General features: G+C 43.0%; 1 protein-coding gene across 7 annotated transcripts in view; it reads left to right on the forward strand.

Annotated features, from left to right (window-relative positions):
- The window catches only part of RHBDD1 (rhomboid domain containing 1), a 41,719-nt gene that overhangs the window by 12,968 nt on the left and 6,000 nt on the right, over positions 1 to 22,751 (forward strand). For 4 of the 7 annotated variants that reach the window (XM_084847138.1, XM_084847137.1, XM_084847135.1 and 1 more), the window contains 3 exons: positions 2,612 to 2,700; positions 12,676 to 12,729; positions 14,964 to 15,083. In XM_084847138.1, the coding sequence (XP_084703264.1) occupies positions 2,612 to 2,700; positions 12,676 to 12,729; positions 14,964 to 15,083 (263 nt within the window). Of the gene's footprint in view, positions 1 to 2,611; positions 2,701 to 10,940; positions 11,006 to 12,675; positions 12,730 to 14,963; positions 15,136 to 22,751 lie in introns of those variants that run through there. The other 3 variants (XR_014789584.1, XR_014789583.1, XM_084847136.1) reach the window with 2 other exon arrangements.

Raw genomic sequence — 22,751 nt, forward strand, 5'->3', positions numbered from 1 at the left:
CAAAATCACCCAACACCACCTTCTGGAAGTGGCTGTTCAGGCCTGAGTGGAAGAGCAGTGCTGCCAACACCCAGTCCAGAAGGATGCTATGGTTGATGGTATCAAAAACCACTAAGAGGGCCAGGATAATCAACAGGGTAATATTCCCCCCTCTCTCTCCTGACAGAGCTCATCCCACAGATATTTAGAAATACTATGGGGGGGGGGTGTTGCTGGGAGGGATATCAGTGTTCAGAGTATGCTCTTGCAGGTGAGGTTTAATATATAAAACTCTAAACAGCTTGGACCTTGCATAGCTGAGAGGCCATCATACTCTGCTGCAATCTCTAAGACTGATCACAAAAGCCCTTCTGTCAGGAGTATCTCAGTCCATACGACAACAACAGAAAGGTATTCTTGGTGGCTACCTTCAAGCTTCTTCTACCACCACCACCTCTTGAAGATTTGGCTTAATTTTCTACCTATTTCCTAGGCCCGGCTGTCACAGCCAGGGTTAAGCCACACTTAAAGTGTTTCTGGGTTTTTAATTTGATCTGGAAGTTTTACTGATTAGAGTCACCTTAATTTGTTTGAGAATTGTGACCTGCCCCAGGATAGAAATTGTACAAAGAACAATGTCTGTCATTGTTGGGTAATAGGATAAGATGCAATAATCCACAATGGCTGATTCCATGACAACTGCTGATAAAAGTCTCATGTATTCAGAATATCAAGTGGTAACAGCAGTTACCACTTGAATAAAGTAAGGAATGCAGTTAGTATCATTTTTCTATAGTATGATATTGTCCTTTTAGCAAGGGTTGTTCTGGAAATAGTTTCTTCACTTGAATATTCAAGTACTGGAATGGCTTAATTATTTTTTAGAGATGCATGATCTTTTGCATGAAATGGGTGTTTTCTTGGTGCCTTGTAGGGCTCCTCCTTTCCAAACTCTTTGTTGTGAGTGAAGGAAAGTTCATCCACATGATGCTAAACAGAGAACCAGTTTCTTCAGCTTTACTTTTAGTCAAACTTGGCTGATAAATTCTTATTCAGTGCTTCAGATTTATTACAAAATAACTAGAAAGAGGAACACTTGCTAATAGAAAGAAACAATGAAGGTTTTTGTACAGTAGAGCTTTAAATCAACAGGGTTTTTTTGTTTAATTTGCGCTCATTTGCATTCAAATGCCGTCTGATCTCTATTACTGCACCATCTACTTTCTAAGGTTTTAGTTTAGCAGTACAGAACATAAAAAGTGCAATTAGCTGAATCTACCATGAGTTTATTTCCAAATAAACCTTAACATGCAAGTTAACTTTGGTTTTTTCTTGTCTCGAAGATTGGTAGATTTTCTCTCTAACTGCATGCCTGCCCCTTCCACTTTTAATCAACAACCTACAGTTGGCCCATTCATAGGTTGTTGAGCATGTCGTGTGAACCTGGAGTCCTGGGTTGTTTAGGAGCTAAACAATCCAGCAGTTAACCCTACAGAAAACCATGGGTTAACCGCTGGGTTGTTTAGCCCCTAAACAAGTCAGCACTCCAGGTTTGCACATCATGCTCAACAACCTATGAATGGGCTGATTGTAGGTTGTTGATTAAAAGTAGAAGGGCCAGAAGGCAGCACACTCACTGTTTCCTGCTTGAACACCACAGCCCATGGTTGTTTAACCCAGGGGCTGTTGTTATGTGTGAACCATCATTATTTTATTGCCTTTCTACTGAACAGGCCAATTATAGGTTGTTGAGTAAAGGTGGAAGTGGTGGGTGTGCAGGAAGGAGCACACTTTCCCATTTGTCCCTGACCAAACCATACACTCTTGCACTTTTGTGAGGCCCCAGTTCCTTCCTGACTGGTGTGTGGAAAGCTGAAACAGTAGTGGACCAGGGACCCTAAGATCCATAATTTTCCAATTTTCAGGATACCTGTGTACTTAGTTTGGACTTCAGATGCCATGGAAACTACATGATACTAGTCCCTGGGATGCTCTTACCTCAGTATGTGCATCTTTTTCTAGAAATCTATTTGAACTTAAATTAAGGAATAATCAGCTTGAAATCCCAAAGGATTTTTTCCAATAACGTTCTTCCTTACTATTGTTTTTTAACTTTTAATTGATTAGAGTTAATCTTATGTCTAGTTAGCATTTGTTTGTATAAAATGTCTTTGTCTGCATGTGTATCAAATTTCAGTTTTCTCTGTGAGGTGGAAATTTTGAGACAGTAGTCAATAAGTGCATAAGTGGGTCTGGAGGTCCTTATAAATAGATAAAAGGTTGCATTCACCTTTTCCCTGTCTTTTTTCTTATGGTTTCTCTATATCAGTATTTGGAGAGTGAATCCAGTCTCTGGATTTGACTGTGTAAGTTAATAAGTCAGGAGCCCTATTGGATCATAAATAATCCCTAAATACTACAGTGTTCTTTTAGATCATTATTTCTCAATTTTTTTGGACATTGAAATACATGTTGTTCTTTGGTTATATTAAACTCTTTACAATTTAAAATGCATCAAGTGGAACAAAGGCTGCAAACTATTACTAATTGGTGTACTTTGGGATAATGACAGTACAGAATGTATCTAATCAGGAGCAATACAACATCTCACAAAGGATTGCTTTCTTTTCAGGACTTCTTTTGCCGGGCATCTGGCAGGTATTCTTATTGGACTAATGTACACCATGGGACCCCTGAAGATGGTCATGAAAGCATGTGCAGGTACAGAATGATGAGCCTGATACTTATCAAGAACTTGCAGTTCAGTGCAATTTTGAATTGAAAGGGAAGCTTCTTTCTGTGAATTCCTGCTCTCGGCATCTTCTGGAGAGCATTTTGCATGTTCGGGTTAACCCCTCCCTTTGCACAGCATGTAGCATTTGATCCTAAGGGGAGGGGCCACCCTGCCTTCCCAGACTGGAACTGGCAAATCTAGAGCAACCCCTTGACCCCTACACTCCACAAATCTTGAAAAATAACATAACTTCTCCAACACATAACTATCAGAGAAAATCAAACCTAGAAACCAGTAATCTGAAAACAAACAACTGGATAGGGTGGAACTAACCCAAGAAGACCTGCCTACCTCCCCAGATGTACAGCGAAGGCAGAATCCCTAAGAGAGGGTCACATGCGTATACAAGAGGGTGGGTGGAATGCCCTCCAGTAGATACCAAGAACAGGAATTCACAGTAAAAAAAGTTCCCTTTCTCCTGTATCTTCTGGAGGGCATTCTGCATGTTCGGGTTACACAAAAGCAGTCCCACTGTAGGGTGGGTCTTACAGTGCGAAAACTCCTTAACCAATGTGATCTTTCTGTGGCACCTTTCTGCAATATCTGCAGAGGAGAAAACATCAATTTTATAGGGCATAGCAAAAGTATGCAAAGAACCCCATGTGACTGCCTGTCAAGGGCTCCTTGGAGGCCTCTCTCAGTCTAATCCAGTAGCCAAGTCCAGACACAGACAAATGGATTCTTTTCAAAGCTTTATTCTTCTTTTACAACTTAACAACTCTACTGTTAGCAACTAGATATGAGCAGCAGAGTACCTATGCCCTATGTTGGAACAGTTGGTCCCCGTTTGAAAGGGAATTACTGGCAGACCCCTGAACTTAAGGACTAGGGAGAGTCCCTCCCCTTTTCCCTTGGATCCTCTGGGCGCAGCCGTTGTTTGCTCACCAACCGGGCACTACGCCTCCTTTCTGCGCCCTCCATTTGGCGCTGCTCTCTACGTCGACGTCACGCGTCCATCAAGTCTGCTTCCCGCGCTCTGTCACTCCCAGGACTGCTATCTAAGCTAGGAATGCTGGTGGGAGGAATCTCCATCAGCTGTTGGCCCTAGGAAAGAGGAGCGCGCTCCTCTCCCAGGAGCGACTCCTCTTCCTCAGAATCAGAACTACTCTGGGATTCTATGGGCTCAGTGTCCACCCTGACACTGCCCTATAAATCTTCTCCAAAGTGGGTTGACCTCAGAAAGTGGCTGTAGTTGCTACTCCCCTAAGATGGTGATTCCTCACAGAGGCACCTTCTCCAGAGACTGCTAAGCTAGGACAATACACTCTCTCAACCATCTGGAGATAGTTGAAATCAAAACCTTCTTTCCCTAAGAACGATCTCTAAAATAAAAATAAAAAGCTTCTGTTTTCCTAATTGAAGCTGTTCTATCAAGTTAGAAACAGAACGCCCTTCTGACACCTAACTTATTCCAGGCTTTCTCTTGAGGGTAAATAATCTTTCGACAAAAAGAAGGTAAGGTAACCTGGGCCCAAAGAAACACTGAATTAACCTTGGGTAAGAAAGAAAGATCAGTCCTCAACATCAACTTACCTTTGTGAAAAGTACACAACTGAGGATCTACATAAAGATACCTGCCTGGCTGAAGTAAGAGCCACCCGAAAAACATTCTTAAGCATGGCAGTCTGAAGAGGACACATACAGAAAGAGATGAGAAAACACATATAGGTGGCCAGAGGCTATGAGCAAAGGAAAGTGTCTGTATGGACCGCTGCCTGACAAGGATGCTTTATGGGTACCTGAGCAGCAAAGAGATCTACTGATGGAAGACTGAAGAGTTGAACTATTTGGAAAAAACATCTGAAGGTATAATTTCTGTTCAGAGTCTTAAAGTGTTCTGCAATGGTGTTGTTTGTTGCTGCCAAATGCACTGCAGAGACAGACAGAAGGTGCAGTTTGGTCCACAACAAGATCTCAGTGGCTTTCCTGTTGAGTTTCCCCAAACTTTGTGCCTTGCTGACACATTGTCAGCTTGAACCAACACATGGTGGTGGGCTCTCTGATCCCTGAACACTGGTAGCTGGTGCCCACTGAGGCTGGTGGGGTGGAAGTCAGCAGAGATGGAGCCAAGTGGGCAAAGCAGTCTTTTGAATCCCAACAGCTAGCAACCCATACCACAGAAAGAGAAAACTGAGGCACATAAACTTTAAGATAGTACATGCAAAGGAGGGGGTGGGAAAATCACACAGCCATACAAAAGCACTCCTTTGGATCCACATTCTCCTGTTCCAGCAACAATTCCCATTCCACAGAGAATCGTGTGACTTTATTCAGCGGGGCTGAGGGAGAGAGAATTCACACAGCCATTCACAATGCTGCCTTTCCTAATTATGATATAGAATCATAGAAAAATAGGGTTGGGAGGGGCCTATAAGACCATTGAGTCCAACCCCCTGCTCAATGCAGGAATCCAAGTCAAAGTATCCCCGACAGATGGCTGACCAGCTTCATCTTGAATGCCTCCAGTGTGGGAGAGCCCACCACCTCCCTAAGTAATTGGTTCTATTGTCGTATTGCCCTAACAGCCAGGAAGTTTGTCCTGATGTTCAGCCGGAATCTGGCTTCCTGTAACTTGAGCCCATTATCCTGTGTCCTACACTCCGGGATGATTGAGAAGAGACCCTGGCTTTCCTCTCTGTGACAACCTTTCAAGTACTTGAAGAGTGCAATCATATTTCCCCTCAGTCTTCTCTTCTCAAAGCTAAATATGCCCAGTTCTTTCAGTCTCTCCTCATAGGGCTTTGTTTCCAGTCCCCTGATCATCTTTGTTGTCCTCCTCTGAACGTTTTCCAGTTTGTCTGCATCCTTCTTAAAGTGTGGTGCCCAGAACTGCACACAGTACTCCAGATGAGGCCTAACCAGTGCTGAGTAGAGGGGAACTAGTACTTCACGGGATTTGGAAGCTATATTTATATTAACGCAGCCCAAAATAGTATTTGCCTTTTTTGCAACCACATCACATTGTTGGCACATATTCAGCTTATGATCTACAACAATTCCAAGATCCTTCTTGCTTGTAAGTATTGTTGAGCCAAGTCTCCCCCATCTTGTAACTGTGCATTTGGTTTCTTTTTCCCAGGTGCAGAACTTGGTATTTATTCCTATTAAATGTCATTGTGTTGTTTTCTGCCCAGCGCTCCAGTCTATCCAGATCACTTTGAATTTTGTTTCTGTCTTCCAAAGTATTAGCTATCCCGCCCAATTTTGTGTCATCTGCAGATTTGATCAGCATTCCCTGCACCTCCTCCTCCAAGTCATGAATAAAAATGTTGAAGTTCACTGAGCCCTGCGATACCCCGCTCATTACCTCTCCCCGGTTGGAGAAGATCCCACTGATAAGCACTCTTTGAGTTTGATTCTGTAGCCAACCTTGGATCTACCTGATAGTTGTTTCATCTAGCCCACTTTGAACTAGTTTGCTCCTCAGGATATCATGGGGCACTTTGTCGAAAGCTTTGCTGAAGTTGAGGTATATTATGTGCACAGCATTCCCATAGTCCACAAGGGAGGTTACCTGATCAAATAATGAGATCAGATTAGTCTGGCAGGATTTGTTCTTGACAAATCCATGTTGGCTTCAAGTAAGCACTGCATTGTTTTCAAGGTGCTTACAGATTGATTGCTTTATCATCTGCTCCAGAATTTTCCTAGGGATAGATGTCAGCCTGACTGGTTCCTCGTTTTTACCCTTTTTGAAGATAGGGACAACATTAGCCGTCCTCCAGTCATCTAGCACTTCACCCATCCTCCAGGATTTCTCAGAGAATAGACAGTGGCTCTGAGAGTTCTTCTGCCAGTTCCTTTATTACTCTAGGATGCAGTTCATCTGGCCCTGGAGATTTGAACTCATTGAAAGGAGTACGACAAGGCTGCATGTTGTCGCCCTGCTTATTTAACCTATATGCAGAGTACATCATGAGAAACGCCGGGCTGGATGAATCACAGGTCGCATTAAGATTGCCGGGAGAATTATCAACAACCTCAGATATGCAGACGATACCACCCTAATGGCAGAAAGCAAAGAGGATCTCAAGAGCCTCTTGTTGAGAGTGAAAGTGGAGAGTGCAAAAGCTGGTTTGAAACTCAACATTAAAAAAACGAAGATCATGGCATCTGGCCCCATCACTTCCTGGCATATAGGAGGGGAAGAAATGGAAGCTGTGACAGATTTTATTTTCTTGGGCTCCAGGATCACCGCAGATGGTGACTATAGCCATGAAATTAAAAGACGCTTGCTCCTTGGGAGGAAAGCTATGGCACACCAAGACAGCATAGTAAGAAGCAGAAACGTCGCCTTGCCAACAAAGGTCCGTATAATCAAAGCTATGGTTTTCCCAGTAGCAACGTATGGCTGTGACAGCTGGACTATAAGGAAAGCTGAGGGCCGAAGAATTGATGCTTTCGATCTGTGGTGCTGGAGAAGACTCTTACGAGTCCCCTGGACTGCAAGGAGGTCAAATCAGTCAATCCTAAAGGAAATCAACCCTGACTGCTCATTCATTGGAAGGACAGATACTGAAGCTGAAGCTCACATATTTTGGCCACCTAATGCGAAGAGAAAACTCACTGGAAAAAAGACCCTGATGCTGGGAAAGATTGAAGGCAAAGGGAGAAGGGGATGGCAGAGGATGAGATGGCTAGATAGCATCACCGATGCAATGAATATGAACTTGAGCACGCTCCGGGCGAGAGTGGAGGACAGGAAGGCCTGGCATGCGATGGTCCATGGGGTCACGAAGAGTCGAACACGACTTAACGACTGAACAACTACAACAAAGTAATTAGGTGTTCCTTGACCATATGCCTATCGATCTTAAGCTGCAATCCTGCCCCTTCAGCATGTACTTCATCATAGACCCTCTTTCAGGAGAAGACTGAGCCCAAGTAGGAATTGAACACTTCTGTCTTTTCTTTGTCATCTCTTATAATTTTGCCATCCTTATTTAATAGCTGAACCACCATTTATTTCCTCTGTCTTTTACTGTGCACGTATCTGAAGAAAGCCTTCTTGTTGCTTTTAGCATTCCTTGCTAACCTCAGCTCATTCTCAGCTTTAGCCTTCCTGACACCATCCCTACCATTCTGTGCTACCTTCCTGTACTCTTCCGTTGTATCTTGGCCTTCCTTCTATATGTGTCCTTTTTTGTTTTCAGGTCATCTCTACGCTTTTTGTGAAGCCACATTGGCTTCTTCTGTTGTCTTCTGCCTTTTTTCTTGTTGGAATTGTTTGTAATTGTTCCTTTAGAATGTCCTTTTTAAAATGATGATATCCCCAGAGCCACAAGCCAGGGCCAGATCAAGGCCGTGATGGGTCCTGTGGTAGCCATCTCTAGTGAGGCCCCCTGCTATGCCCCCAGTACTGAACTCACACATAACATTTGTTCACACACAGTCAACACTGTACAATAATGCAAAAACACTACTACATATTTTAGTGGAAATCATTTTCAGTGCTTTCCTGGAAGCAAAAAGGCTAATATCTCTTCCATGGTAGAGAACCCAAATACAAACACAAGCTTTCCCTTTTACAGCACACAGACACAGAAAATATAAACACACATTGAAGCACTCACTGTCTCTCTCTCTCTCTCTCTCTCTCTCACACACACACACACACACACACGAAAGAGACATAGACTGAGTCACTGCCTCATTCTGACATAACACTCAAGCAGGGCACACACATATGGAGCCAGTACTGGCCCAGGACATTCTGCTGCATGAAGAGGACCAGCGACTGCTTCCCATTTCTTACTGGATGATCTGGGCCATTCACTACATGTTAGTATAGCCTGCATGGCAGGATTGATGTGTGGGTAAAAATGGGGAGATCTTTAGAACCAGGAGTTCCTTCCAGGCCCTGCAGAACAGCAGGCACTGAGCTAGAAAAAAATAGTGTGCAGCATGTCAGAGAGGTTTTATTTAAAAAAAAAAGATTTGGGAGGGGTAGTAGACACCCTGCCCTCTGCCACTGTCTCTGAAGTAGTACAAGGACAACTTGATGGCTCTCAAGTCTTGGAGGTTGATGCTCTCCTGTGCTGTCTGGTCCCCCAAGTGAGCACCCCAACCCACCAAACTGCCATCTGTGATGATGATGGTACGAGGAGCAACTGACAGCTGATCCCCTGGCTCAGTCATCTGGCTGTAAGCCACTACTTCTATTTCACTCACAGCCTTCGAGAAAGACTAATCCAACTCTACAACCTGATGGCGTTCTTGTCCCGCAGCTTCATCAGACCTCTGGTTTGAAGTCGGGACCAAGCCACCAAGTCCTGGCAGGAAACCAGGAGACTGAAGAGGTGAGCCAAGGAGAGCAGGTCTACCCCCTCCACATTGTTCACTGCCTGGATGGCACTGATGATTTCCTCCTGTCTACATGATCCAGAACATCTGGAACCACTTCATCTCTGAAATCACACCCGAGTGTTCCATGTTCACCGTGAATCTGTGAGCAGACACACACTTTAGCGTGGTCTGAACATCCCTCTCCCTTTGCTTCCTGGATGAAGACCAGGTCAGGATATCATCCAGATATGGCTACAGCCAGATTCCCTACATACTCAAGTGAGCCACAAGTGCCACCAGAACTTCGGTGAACATTCTCAGAGCTGACATTAATCCAAACTGCAAGGGTCTGTATTGGAAATGTTGACCATCATACATGAACCTCTGGGGCGTGGGTCTGATGGAACATGCAGATGTGCCTTGGAAATGGCCACCAAAAACAGGAAGTCCTGCTCTAGAATGGTTGCCACAATGGAGTCTCCATCCGGAAGTACTTCTGAAGGAGAAATTTGTTGTGCTACTTCAAATCCAAAATGGCTCTTATATCTCCATTCTTCTTTGGCACTGAGAAAAAGCATGGTGTAGATCTGAGAGCCTCTCTGAGCCAGTAGCACCACTTCTATGGCCCCAATGTCTACCAGGTGCTGGATGGCTCATAGCATGGCCATGTTCAAGCCATGCTTAGGTTTAGGTGTTTGATGGGATTGCTGGATCTGGTCAAAGGAATGAACTTCCCCTGTGGCCTTAGGCAGAATTCGAGGGCATATCCAAGGGAAACACTCTCAACTAAAGCATCGGAAGAAGTATGTGACCAGATCTGAGTGATTTGGGGAAGATGGCCCCCCATTGTCAAAGATCTGAAACAGGTGTCAAGAGCAAGAGAGTTTCTTAGGTCCCTTAATAAAAGTGGAAGGAGTCAAGAAACTTGTCCCAGCTACACCAGACCTTTTTCCAAAGCCCTTGGTATGAACCCACTTGGGCCTATAGCTCCCCAAAGATTGGGGTTTCTGTGTAAATGACAAAGATCTGAAGGCCTGTTCATTCTTTCTTCTTAGAAGTAGGCAGTGACTCCTACTTATCTCTTGTCTCTACTAGAACCCAATCAAGGGACTTATCAAAACATTTTGATCCAGTACAAGAAGAGCACACGAGATGCGCCTGGGAACCTCCCAGGAGCTTAACCACACATTCTTCCTGGCCACAACGTTGGCAGTCATTGAACAGGACTCAAGCTGAACTTTGTCCAATGATGAATCAGCCATAAGGGCAGCAGCCAGAGCTATCTTTCAGAGGCCGTCCTTAACGGGCTTGGAGGCAGCCTCTGTAGTAGTTAACTCCTCCAGCCACATGTATATGGCCCTAGCAAAGGTGGAATTATTCAGTGAGGCCCTGAATGTTGTAGCAGATTACTGAAACCTTCCTTGCAGAGTCATCTTGACTCTTTTGTCACAGGGATCCTTTGGACCCTTCTTTCCCTCAGAAGGAATAACCACAGAGGAAGACAAAGCAGTCACAGGAGCAGCTACAATTGGGACTTTAAGGCTCTCCATGACAAATTCCTCAAGATTATAAACCTTACCAACTACATGCTGAGAACCCTTGCTCTTAATGGTATTGGTCTTTTACACCCTGTCCATAAAATCAGGAAAGGGCACAGAAGGGGCTTGGGAAGCCCCCGAAGAACAACCATTTTAGCTCCCTTAGGAACTGAGTCAGCCTCACCAGAGAAAGGCAGAGCACAACAATTATGCTGCAAAGTGTGGGTAGCTTTGGTCTTTATGGCAGGAAAGAGGTCTAAGGGAAAAAAGTGTTCCTGAGTAGTTGAAGTTGTCTCTCAGTCGTCTGCATTAATTCCCCTCTTCTCCACTCTCTCATCCCTCAGACACCTCATCCATATCATGTGAGAGGAAGGAGGAGCTTTGGCAGACATGGCACCTTCAGGACCAGGTGACCTACCCCCCTCTTTCACCCCCTTGGTTCTGTACCAAGGACACTACCCAACTGGGCTCTGGAGGAAACAGGGGAAATCGACCCACAAGAAGAGCTTGTGGAAGAGGGGCTTCAGGAAGGAGACCGTTGCCCTCTCTTGCTTTTTTGTGGCTGGATCTGTCCCTAGAGCAGTATATTGCTTCCTTAGACACCTGCGAAGTTGGCTTGGAGGAGGGCTGTGCTATCTCTGCTGCCTTCTGCATTGACAACAGGCCGCACCTGAACCCTGGGTAGAGGAAGGCTGAAGTGGAAGCAGCAGAGAAAAATGGCTCAAAAAGTGTCCGCTTGCATCCCTGGGTTCTCTGGTAAAGGGGTGGGGTGCACGATAATGGAGGTGTGAGGCATGTTAGCAAACCGGGATGGCCGCAACCAAAAATCTCTCTTTCCAAGTTGCGTGAAATGTTGGGTGCTGCTGAGGCCCACTGCGGTGCTGCACCTACCTGGTTAAAGTAGCTGGAGTCCACAAGTGCTGCTGACTGCCCAAGACTCTCCTGAGCGGGAGGAAGGGGGGCAGCTTCACTGTGAAGTCGTCATGTCTTTCATGTCTCCCTCTCCCTTCCCTGGCTAAGATGTGTTGGGTGGGTAATAGGAGGAAAGCCAAATATTTTTTTTTTAATCTGTTCGTTTGTTTTTAATTACTAAACAAGCCTGATGGAGCCCGACTAAGATCCTGTTGCACTGACACCTGGCAGGGTGTCCCTTCCCCCTGGAATGGATCAAATGCCATTGGACTCTGCCTCCATCCAGAGGGAAGGGCTAACCTGAACATGCAGAATGCCCTCCAGAAGATACAGGAGAACATGAATTATACTTCAAGAATTATACTTACTGAATCTCATAACGTTCAAGCCGTGCTTAGGTGGCATTTCCATCCAATAAGTGTGGTTTTACCTTTTCTCATAGTCATAGTCACATGAACAGTTTGACAAACCCTTAACATCTCTAGAGTTAGGAGAGCTGGAACATGGCCTCCTCTTTAAAGTTGAATATTTGGACTGTTCTTGAGTCAAGGTGCCTATATCCATCATAGAAGGGATGATTGCTGTGTCTTTAGAAAGCAGATCGGATGTCCTTGCATGATTTCACTTTACATGATTCTCTTTGTAGGGAATGTATTCCTGCACATTGTGCATCTGTGAACAGTAAAAAAAGAAAGACAATAACCCTGAATACAAACAGCATGTGAACCAGCTATGCCCTTGTGAACAAGTTTGAATTGACAAATATGGTCCTCCATGAGCTGCATAATTTTCCACATTTCAGTCGAAAGGCCATGTCAATGTACATTTGCAAGACTAGGATCCCATACATTTTATTATAATGCTGGAAGCTGCTTGTGAAATCAAAAGACACGGTACAATGTTCTAAATAAAATAAATATATACATCAGCATTTCAAACAGTTACTGAGATTTTTAAAAATCTGTTTCAGTATTCCTGAATTATCCCTTATCATTATTACTGTACAACTTGTATAAAAGAAAATGGTGAAAATCAATAGCTACATTACCAGGATGGAATCACAACAAATATACTCTTAGATACATGAATGCGTTAAACTCAAACCTTTTAAAAGGGCAGTATCATATTTTAAAAGTTTGTGAATATTAATTGCATTATTCTCGCTAGGTGGCTTTATCTCTCCGACTGGCTTTTCAGAACAAAGAAACAGCTACAATCCAGGTAAGTAACTAAGGTTTCAGTCTTAAGTACATTTATCTGGGAGTAAACCCTATTGAATATAGTGACCTAGTTTCATGGCACGATAAGCCAAGGTGGGTTGTCACTATGGGTTGTTTCAGGGTAGATTGTCATGAGATCTGAACCTGGAGTGATTTTTTCATTATGGGTTGTTTTCCATGAACAAGCCACCCTGAGAACCCATGGCTTGTTGTTGGGTTGCTCTGGGTGGCTTATCATGACGTTTGAACCTGGCATGGCTAGAGAGCTGCCTGGCAAGAGCAGTGAAAAGCCCTGCCACTCCTCGCTAGTGCTGCTGCCATCCTCCCTCATCCCTTGTGACTGTACTCCACTCCATGCTCCTAAAAATCGAGAAGAAAGGACACTGGAGAGTGTCCCAAACATGTTCACAACCTTTAAAAAAAATGGTCTTGCACAAGTGTGTACATTTGAAAGACCAAGGCTATGTAATTTTCATAATTTTCCCTTCCACTTTTCTGCTCTGCCATGAAAGTTGTGTATATTTACTGATCCCACCCACTCCCTGCTCTGCCTTGAAATTTGTGTATCTTTACCTATCCCTGCCATCTATAAGTATATCTGATAGCTAGCAATGGACACAGTGGAGAGAAGCAACAAGCACGAAGGGGTGGGGGAGAGCTTTTCAGGCAGGTATAATTCAGTAGTAAGTGAAGCAGCCTTTACAAAAAAAAAAGGTGTTTGCTAGCAGTGAAGCACCGAAGTGAATGATGAAACTGACAAGGACACTGACAAGAGGGTGCTATTGGTATGCTGGGCTAAATAGCAGAGGGGCGGTCTTGCTCACTTGTGCAAGACACCGAATAAAAAAATTAAGTTTGGGAATGTGTTACTGTGTTCACAAGGGCTCAAAAAATTATATGCATTTGGCAATCTAATGCTGGGGCAGGGGGAAGTTTCCCTTGTAAGCTGGCAACCCTAGGGGGCTCATTGCAGAATGGGTGCTAATGCAGGGAACATGAAAACGAGGATTTCTGCTGCAAAGGTGCCTGAGATACATGCTGGGAACAGGCAGGAGGACTGTGGGGAAAGCAAGCCACGGCAAGCCACAGTGCACTTGAACGTCTGTTGAAAGAAATTTGGGTTATTGAGAAAATAACCAACAAATGATGGCATATCTTCAGGGTGGCTTAGCATGATGTGCAAACTGGCCCAGTGGGGCCTTCATCTGAGTAACCATGGCATAAGATAGTGCTGTTTATCATCTATTATAAGAACTTCTTACATCTAATTTTATATTTTTTTGACCAAAAAGAAATAAATGTTTTAGAAATGCCAGTCAACATGCCCAGGCAGTCCTTGATTACTGGATGTGTTAGGGCTGGTTGGCTTTCTCTCAATGGTGAGAGAAAAGCACTGTGCAGGAGTGCATTCCTGGTCTTTATAGTGTTGCCTCATTTACCAGAAGATGTGTTTTCTTAATAAAAGAGCAAGTAAAATATCTGTATACATACAGGCCCTGATCAAGCTGAGGACGCACAGCATCTGAATAAAAGAGATTAGAATCTTGTTGATCAGCTATTAGTAAGGAAGTGGGATGGGGCAGAGACTGAATCTAGCCCTCTCCGCACCCTTCTAAACAGCTAATAGGATTCCAGGTTTGTCTGCTGGGCTAGACAAGTGCAGACCCAGCTGCTGGATTAGGCTAGGGAATCGTGCATTCAGCACCTGCTTCTATATATGATTCTCAATACAGATAGCGTGATGTGCGCAGAAGCTGGTTTTTCATCCTGAGAATGCTTAGCCGGATCAGGGCAATAGTCTTTATATTCATGCTGGGATTACAAGTAAACCCAAATAGAGAATGTAATGGCTTTTTAAGCTTTTATGTAAGGCATTATATAAATGTAAATAAATAAATAAGGTGGGGTGGGGTGTATTCTTTAACATAAAGACTTCCCTGGCACTGTAACTTACCTGTTATTATAAAGCATGCACTTTTCTTGCAGTTGGTGTTTCCATATTTACATATAGGGTAGTACCCAATAGTGTCCCAATGCTAGCGCTAATGACATTGTGCTAGTGTAAACCAACACTTGTGCAACATAACTAGCACAACAGGGAAAAGCAGCTATTTGCCAACCAAATGCGGCAGCATGATGGCAAAAAAGTTTTTTTAAAAAAACAAAGTGTCGGGGGAATTGTGTATTCACTTCCGTTATCCATACATTAATTTTTATTCTCTCATATTTGTGCAGAGAATTCTAGATATTCAGGTTACCGATCCTATCCGCCAAGAGACTACAACTTGTATACTGGAGGACTGAATGAAGAGGAACAGTTTGAGAGGGCAGTAAGAAACAGTCTAAATGACAGAGGTAAGATTCTGGCCTCATACTGAGAATCTCTGGAAGGTGTGTTGCATGTTGATGAATAATTGTTTATATTTCTTTAGGGTGATACTTGAAAATAAAATGAAGCAGAGCCTCATGAATTAGCATTTTCCTTTTCTTCTGTCATTTTCCAAGTTTACATTTCTTCATAGTTGACACCAGGATGTTCCTGACCTGATTCCTTCCAAGATTCAAATCCATATTGCTCTCTCTTTATAAGGAAAAGCACTACAACTATCAAAACATGAAATCTCTCTTCATGGGAGATATGGTAGTACACCCATGTCAACAACTGGCATGTAGCTTCTGGTCAAGGCTGCGCTACTTCTGTACTGTATTTCCTCCAGCCAATGATAGTGGATGGAATAGCATGGGTAATAGCTCCGGGGCAGCTGGAAATGGTGTCACCTGCAGGGGACTTCAGCGTCTACACTAGGGGTAGTGTGGGCACTTGATTCCGCCAGGGAATCCAGCACCACCCCTGCCTGTGCTCACCGAGCCGCCTGCAGTCACCCTGGCAGCCTCATCAAGCGTCGCGATCACTATTTTTGGAAAATGAAATGTCGACCGCAAAAATTTGCATATGTGCATTTGTGCAAATGCATATATTTGCATATGCACATTTTCATGTTTGCCATTTTTTTGAAAATAAAATGGCAATCGTGGAGCTTGACCATGCCACCTGGGTGAGTGCCGGCAGCTTGGTGAGTGGTGGAGAACTTGAGCATGGGTCCAGGGGCAGGGGCTGGCCGGGCACCCAGAGAACCCAGACAGGGGAGTGCCTGACCATCCCTAGTCTACACAGACTCTCATGTTTTCAGTCTCTTCCTGCAATCATGTCCATTCAAACCAGTGTTAGAGTAACGGATACTGGATCCCACATCCTGAGCAATGTAACATCCTCCCCAGTACTCCAAGCTTCTGAAGGGAGAGTAAGTTTATACAACCCTAATTTTTTTACAAAAGGAAGGTAGGTCAATGAAGCAGAAGCTTGTCAGAGTCAAATATTTTTCACATGCTAGGAGGAGCTGATCCCAGCCTAACCAAACAAACATGGATATACATAGCTTTTGTCTTTGAATCTACAGAAGTATTTGGTTGGTGTCTTTTCCTCCTGGTTAATAAAGAACTTCTGTAACACAGTTGTTAGATGATTCCCTGTGTAAGAGATCTTTCCTATTTTTAAGCACAAGTCTGAAAATATATTTTCACTGCTGGAAGCACTGTTGGCTTGTGCAACAATATCTTAAAACAGTTGGATAGTTTTGAGAATCCTACCCTAAAGACTCATTGGAACACTGTGTATGAAAATATGGGGAGCCTTGAACTTAAATTAACAAGTAGGTTCTAGATCTTTTTTAAAATCTGGAAAACGCCTTTGTTATTATTTTGTAAATTACTAAAATAATTATTGAGGTATTTTAAGTTTTAAGTCTCCAAGGGCGCAATCCTATTCAGATAGGCGGCCGCCTCCGAACTCAGAGACGACCACCTATCCAGTGCAGGGCAGGAGAAGTATGGAGGGGATCGTTCCCTTTCCCTCTGCACTTCTCCTGCCCTGCATTTTTGGCTAAACAGCCAATTGCAGCTGTGTAGCTGCGGGAGGGCGGAGCGGGGGAGGAGGCTGCTGTACAACACATTGGATGTGTCGTACAGGCATTTCCGCCTTCCCAGCACCGGAACGCTCCTTTTCAGCCGCTCCTCTTGCAGCCTCGGAGTGTGGGCTGCAGCGTTGATTCCCAGAAAACCAGATATCCTATGGCTGTCTAGCCGCTGTCTAGGAGCCATAAGATTGCTCCCTCTCTTTAGTGTTTGGGCATGGGGATTTTAAGGCAGAGGGAAACAATTATGTAGGGTATCATTCTTATTTTAGTGACTTTTGTATGTCAGAAAGGTAGCCCCACCCCTAAAAATCAGACTGTACCTTCCCCTGCTGGGAAATCAGCAGGATTCAGGGTGCTGGGTGGGATGGAAGCAGCTAAATTTTTCTTTTAGATAGATTCTTTGGATGCGTTTTGCTTTACTCTCAAAATCTGATTGTCAGATTTGGGCTGATGAAGATATGGCTCATGACCCTGGAGGGCTTTTTCTTCTCCATTGTGCGTGGGTAGCATATTTGCATAGGTCATGTATAGCTGTCTTGCTCTGCAGATACCATGGATGGTACACTGTTGTTACTCCTGTTTATGTGTGGCTCATAGTGATTGGTATAATGTGAGTTCAACTGTGGGGCAAGTCTTCCCTTGAGGAAGGGGGATGGAACCTTGTTTTTCCCTGCTCTGTGGATTGTATGATGTTTGACTCTAAATGCCGTCATTGGAGCGTGGCTAACCTTGGACTCTGAAACAATAAGTTGCACATCGTCTTCAAAGGACATGTCTGGAATTTAAAATGTATAACTGGTAAAGGCAAGAACAATTACTTGGGGAGTGATTATAGCTTCCTGAATCAATTCAAGGATTAGCCTTCCCCCTACCTCCCTTCTCCTGTTGAATGCATTTTCCACAAAGCTGTTAAAGGGACCCTTTTTCTTAATTTTAAAAAAATCTAACCCACCTTTCTTCCAGGATTGGCCTTCAAAACAGTTTACAAATATTTTTTAAAAGTACACATTAAAGCCAGCTTAAAACAATGCAGCATAAAACCCAAAATATAGAAAAGAGCAGTTGAAATCATAAGCAGATCCATATTATTTGCCAAAAGGCTCAGGAGAGCAGGACAGTTTTAATTTGTTATTGAAAAGATAACGTTGGTGGTGTTGCCAGGCAAATATACCTAGGGAAGGAGTTTCATAATCTGGGTGTCAACATAGAAAAGGTCCTGTCTTTGGCCATTTCATAACTATCCATCTTAAATAGCTTGTCTTTATATTCACACTTGTAAATCTCTCTCCACATTCTGTCCTGCACAGCTCAAAACCTTACTGTTTCAATAGCTGACTGTAGTATCTCAGCTTACACCCTAATAGAATGCAAGTATTTAAAACTTTTGCATATACTCCAGTTCTTGGCCAGGATGCAGGAAGTGCCAAGTGCTCCCTCTTATGTTGTGTTCAATAATGGTTTTAAATAGCTCTGGATGCTCATTAGTTTGTGTTCCCAGGAAATACAGTGGCTTATGATTGGCTTCTGTTTACAAAGCCACAGCTGTGTTAGTTTACTTCCCACATGAAAATTACCACAAAAAAGTCAGTAAATTGAGTTACTAATAATACACATTGAAATCACTAATGAGACAAAAGATGTCACAGTAATGGTGTCTCTAGTACAGTCAATACAAACAAATAACTAGAAACAGCTGAACATCACAGAAATGTGGATACACAAGTCTGTGAGACACTTGAAACTATATTACATTCCCAGAATATATGTATTCTTATGGTTATGTCTAACAGTTCTTGAAATGAATCTGTGTGCCCTACAGGAATTAACACGTTTTTAAAATGCATGCCCTACAGAAAGAATAGCACACATAACGGTACGTAGAAGGTACTGGGAGAGTGGTCATTTACTACTTCATGTTTTGACACTATTTGACTTTGTGTTTGTTAAGATTCATTACCCGCAAGCATAGTTAGCTGATGTACATGCTGTTATTAAGATATGCCTAAATACTGAAATATGCGAACCCATTAATTATGGCTGTGGCTCATCTTGCAAAATCAGTGAAGTACTGCAAAACATGACCTGTTTTGATCACATAATATAAAATGTCTGAGCGAGCATGGTGTTAATGGAGAGGTATCTGTCTGAGCTGGAAATCTTTACGCAGTATAGGAGCCCCAGTCCAGAGAGGTTTATTGCTGATAACATCATTCTGTTGGGTAATTTGGTGATGTAAATAAATTACTCACAGAAGGACTGCTCCCTGTTTCTTCAGAAAAGGAGAATAGGTTTGGGACAATGAAGGGTTGTGTCTTTCTTCTGGAGTTTGGAGTGAAGCGATTTCTGGAGAAGAGGCTGTTTAGCACTCCTAGACATTGTAGTACCTTTTTATTTTGCTTTTCTATCAAAATTAGATTAGATGCTATTGGACTCTTTCTTTCTTAGACTTGCAAATGAAATTCAATCTTCTAGTGCAGTTAAGTTTTTTAAAAACTCCTCAGAGATTGTATTAGATGAAACTGTTATTTCATGTAAATAACTCTTGCCACTTCCCTGTTTATTCACTTTGCCCAGCAATTAATGACCTCAGTCCTGAATTCTTCTTAGTCTTGGGTCGTTATGCAATGTAAGATTCACTAGTATCTTCTACAGGACTCCTGCGACTCTCATCTTTCTTTTTTTTAAAGTATACAATAGCATGCTTCTAGTAGTCTAGAACTGGGTTGACCAAGATTGAAATGTACAGAAAATGACTGTTAATGGTGGTGAATCTTGGAAAATATAACGTAAGCTAGGCACATGGCAAAGTCTGATATCATCCATAACAAATGTAAGTGTTGCTGTCAGATTTGGAATAAGAGGCACAGAATAGGCATAGGTTATGGATATAATTATTAAGTTCATATGCAGTTAGGTCTTTGTCTTATTTGCCAAAATAGTTTCCAGCTGTGAGCTGATGCACTTCTATTTATGCTGTGACTATATACAGATAATAGCTTTTCAGAAACGTGGGGTGTACCCACAGTGTTGTAGAGCAGTCACTGCCCACCATAGTCTCAGGTCAAACAAGTTTTGCACGTTTCTATAGTGGTTTTAGCTGGGAAGTCCAAAATTAGACCCTAAAAATGTGACTGCTGTTGAGATTGCACTGTGTAGGTTTTGGTATGGCTGTCACGAAAACCTATTAGAGGTTACACTTTTGCACAAGTATCCACCACATACCTGGAACATTTCTGGGAAGTTTTTTTTTATGCTGTAGTGTATAAAAATGTATGCAAACTGACGAGATCAGAAACTGCTTGTGTTCAGACCCTAGTCAGTCAGAGCATTTGATTTAATTGTCTGGGATCTGGGGAAGGAAGGTATAATTAGAAAAACAAAACTGAAGGACTTTTTTTCAGGGATAGTGTCGGGGATCATTGTGGGAGTAGTGAGAAGGAGAAAATTATTCCTTCCTCCACAGAAAGAAATTGTACGTGGCCTATGGGTCGGGGGTCGGGGGGAGGAATTGAAATGATATGAGTAGTTTTGCAGTGTGCCTTCTGCAGTATGCGCTTCTGGATTATGCAGGTTACAATTTATATCTTTTATTGAGTCATTATATTTGTTTATTAGAACTAGTAATCCAGAGATGCCTCAGGTAGAAGCGGAGGTGTTCTCTGAAGACCTTGGGACCCATTTGCTCACTCTCTAAAGGTCCTTTTGAGCATTCCTTCCACTGCACACAGGGCACTTTATGCAATTTAAGCCTCTGCCATGCTTTCCCTCCTGATGCTGAAGTCAGCAAGGCGGGGAAAGGTGCAAGGGAGCCATATGCACAGCAAGGCTCTTCCCTTGAATGTGTATCCCTTTCTCCCCACCTTTCGGTTTCATATGTATTTGAAGCGGCTGTTGTATTTTTGTGGGGGGGAAACTACTTTTTTCACTCATGGGTAGTATAAGTGGGTCTCTTATGGGGTGTTACAGGACAGCATTGCTATTTTATGTTTGGAAAACAAAACAAACAGCACTGCCGATAGAAAGACTGGTGGGTAAATGCATCATGTGTCCTTTATACTGTACCCAGAAGCTCTTTGTGAACTTTGGACACACATGAAATAGTGTCCCGGCATTACAATGTAATTGGCAAGAGCAAACAGTGTTGTTAGGGAAGAAACAGTCTGTCATCTGAGGTGAATTAAAGCCAAAAATGAAGCTGATGTTTAGTGCCAGTTCAGATGTTACTAAAACTGTTTCTTAGTCCACTTGATAAAAAGTAGGAAATACTCTTTGTCCTCCAACAAATTATGAAATGATAATTCATTATCAAATTTTCCTATCCCAATCATTTGTTGAAAAAGAATGTTTGTCCTAATTCTTTATCCATTACAGAGATAAAAGTTAACATTCTGACTGTAGATTTGTATGCATATAGTAATTAATCCTGCAGTTTTACAAATATATTCATAAGAGACCTTCAAAGGTTACATTTCTTTGGACTGTGAAAAGGCTTGGTTTGATATTTCCATAATAAAAACATAGGATTAAAGTAAGCTGTTGGCAAATACGAGGAAAGCATTCTAGATAGAAAGCAGTCTACTTATAGGTCATTTTTTTCCAGATTTTTATATGTAGTTTTTTGTTACCAAATGAAAATCTTTGTTTGCTTCCAGTGCTTGTTCCTTGCCTGAAGTTATAATCCAACATTTATTGTAAACATTCCACTGAAGCCAAATGATACGTCATAATCCTGTTTAGGGCTTCATAAATTATACCTAAAAATAGTTATTTTGGATTATGTGTTCAAGCAAAGAATGTAACATGAACAAAGCAATAAAGCTATCAGGATTTTCCTGGGTTTATTATCTTCTGGTCATGTGGTGACTTCGCAGGGTTCAGTTTCTTTCTTGTTATGTTGGTAACAATAACAGAGAAGATGAAGAACAAAGATTGCTGTGACGTTCCACAGTGACTAGCTAGTTCCTGAGGGCCCCAAGGCCTGCCGGAATAGGAGGTAAAAAGCGAGCAGAAAGGTGCCCTTGCACTCATGTGCTACTTGTGGTCTTCCCATGGGCATCTGGTTGGCCACTGTGTGAACAGAATGCTGGACAAGATGGACCCTTGGTCTGATCTAGCATAGCTCCTCTTACGTTTCTAGGAGTGGAGAACCTGTGGCTCTCCAGATGTTGGACTCCACCTCCAATCAGCCCCAGCCAGCATGACTAATGGTCAGGGATGATGGGAGCTGTAGTCCAACAATATCTGGCGGGCGGCAGTTTCCCCACCCCTCTGCTGCAAAGTGAGACATGGGTCGAAGAATTCTAATATTGCTATTAGTGCCCCCTGCAAGAAGGATGAAGCTTACTCCAAAGTAATAAGAAAGCCCAGAGTTATTGTTCTAGGCAGTGTTAACATACATATTGTAGTTGGCTCTGTAGAACTTCCTTGGCAGCAAGACAAGCAATTGTCCATCATGCTGAAGAGATCAGTTGATGAGGGGACAAACATATAGAATGAAATATTTTGTATTTATCTAGAAACGAGTGGCCCAGTTTTTATTATTTATTTATTTATTAAATTTATTAATCGCCCATCTGGCTGGTCACCAGATTTTTAGAGTTGTCTGAGGAATCCCATTGTCAGGGTCAAATCATTACCTTCTGAAACCTCAGAGCATTGCACCTCTGGTGAAGAGATGGACCAATACAGATGGCTCAGGGATTGGTGGCACTTCTTATATTCTTGAAATAGCTTGACTGAGCTGGCTGGGGATATGAGAGGTGCTGGCAGGCTGGCCCCCCTTTCCCCATAATGGACCTGGCACACTGCCAAGGGGTAGGAATGGCATGGGGTATGGGAAGAGAGGAGAAACTGGGCTCTTTGTGCTGTAGGAGGATGCTTCCATCCAGTCCATGATGGATTGATTTGAGCCCTTCATGTTTACATTGTCACCTGGTTCACACTATCACCGCAGCCCACCACACTATCACCACAGCCCACTTACTTAAGCCACAGTGGGTTGTGGCATCCATGGGCACTAGGTTGCTGATTCACACCCCCGATGTAGCTT

Source organism: Heloderma suspectum, chromosome 3 (assembly GCF_057233095.1).
Source record: "Heloderma suspectum isolate Gila_16-S chromosome 3, 16-S_ref, whole genome shotgun sequence".
Lineage (NCBI taxonomy): Eukaryota > Metazoa > Chordata > Lepidosauria > Squamata > Helodermatidae > Heloderma > Heloderma suspectum.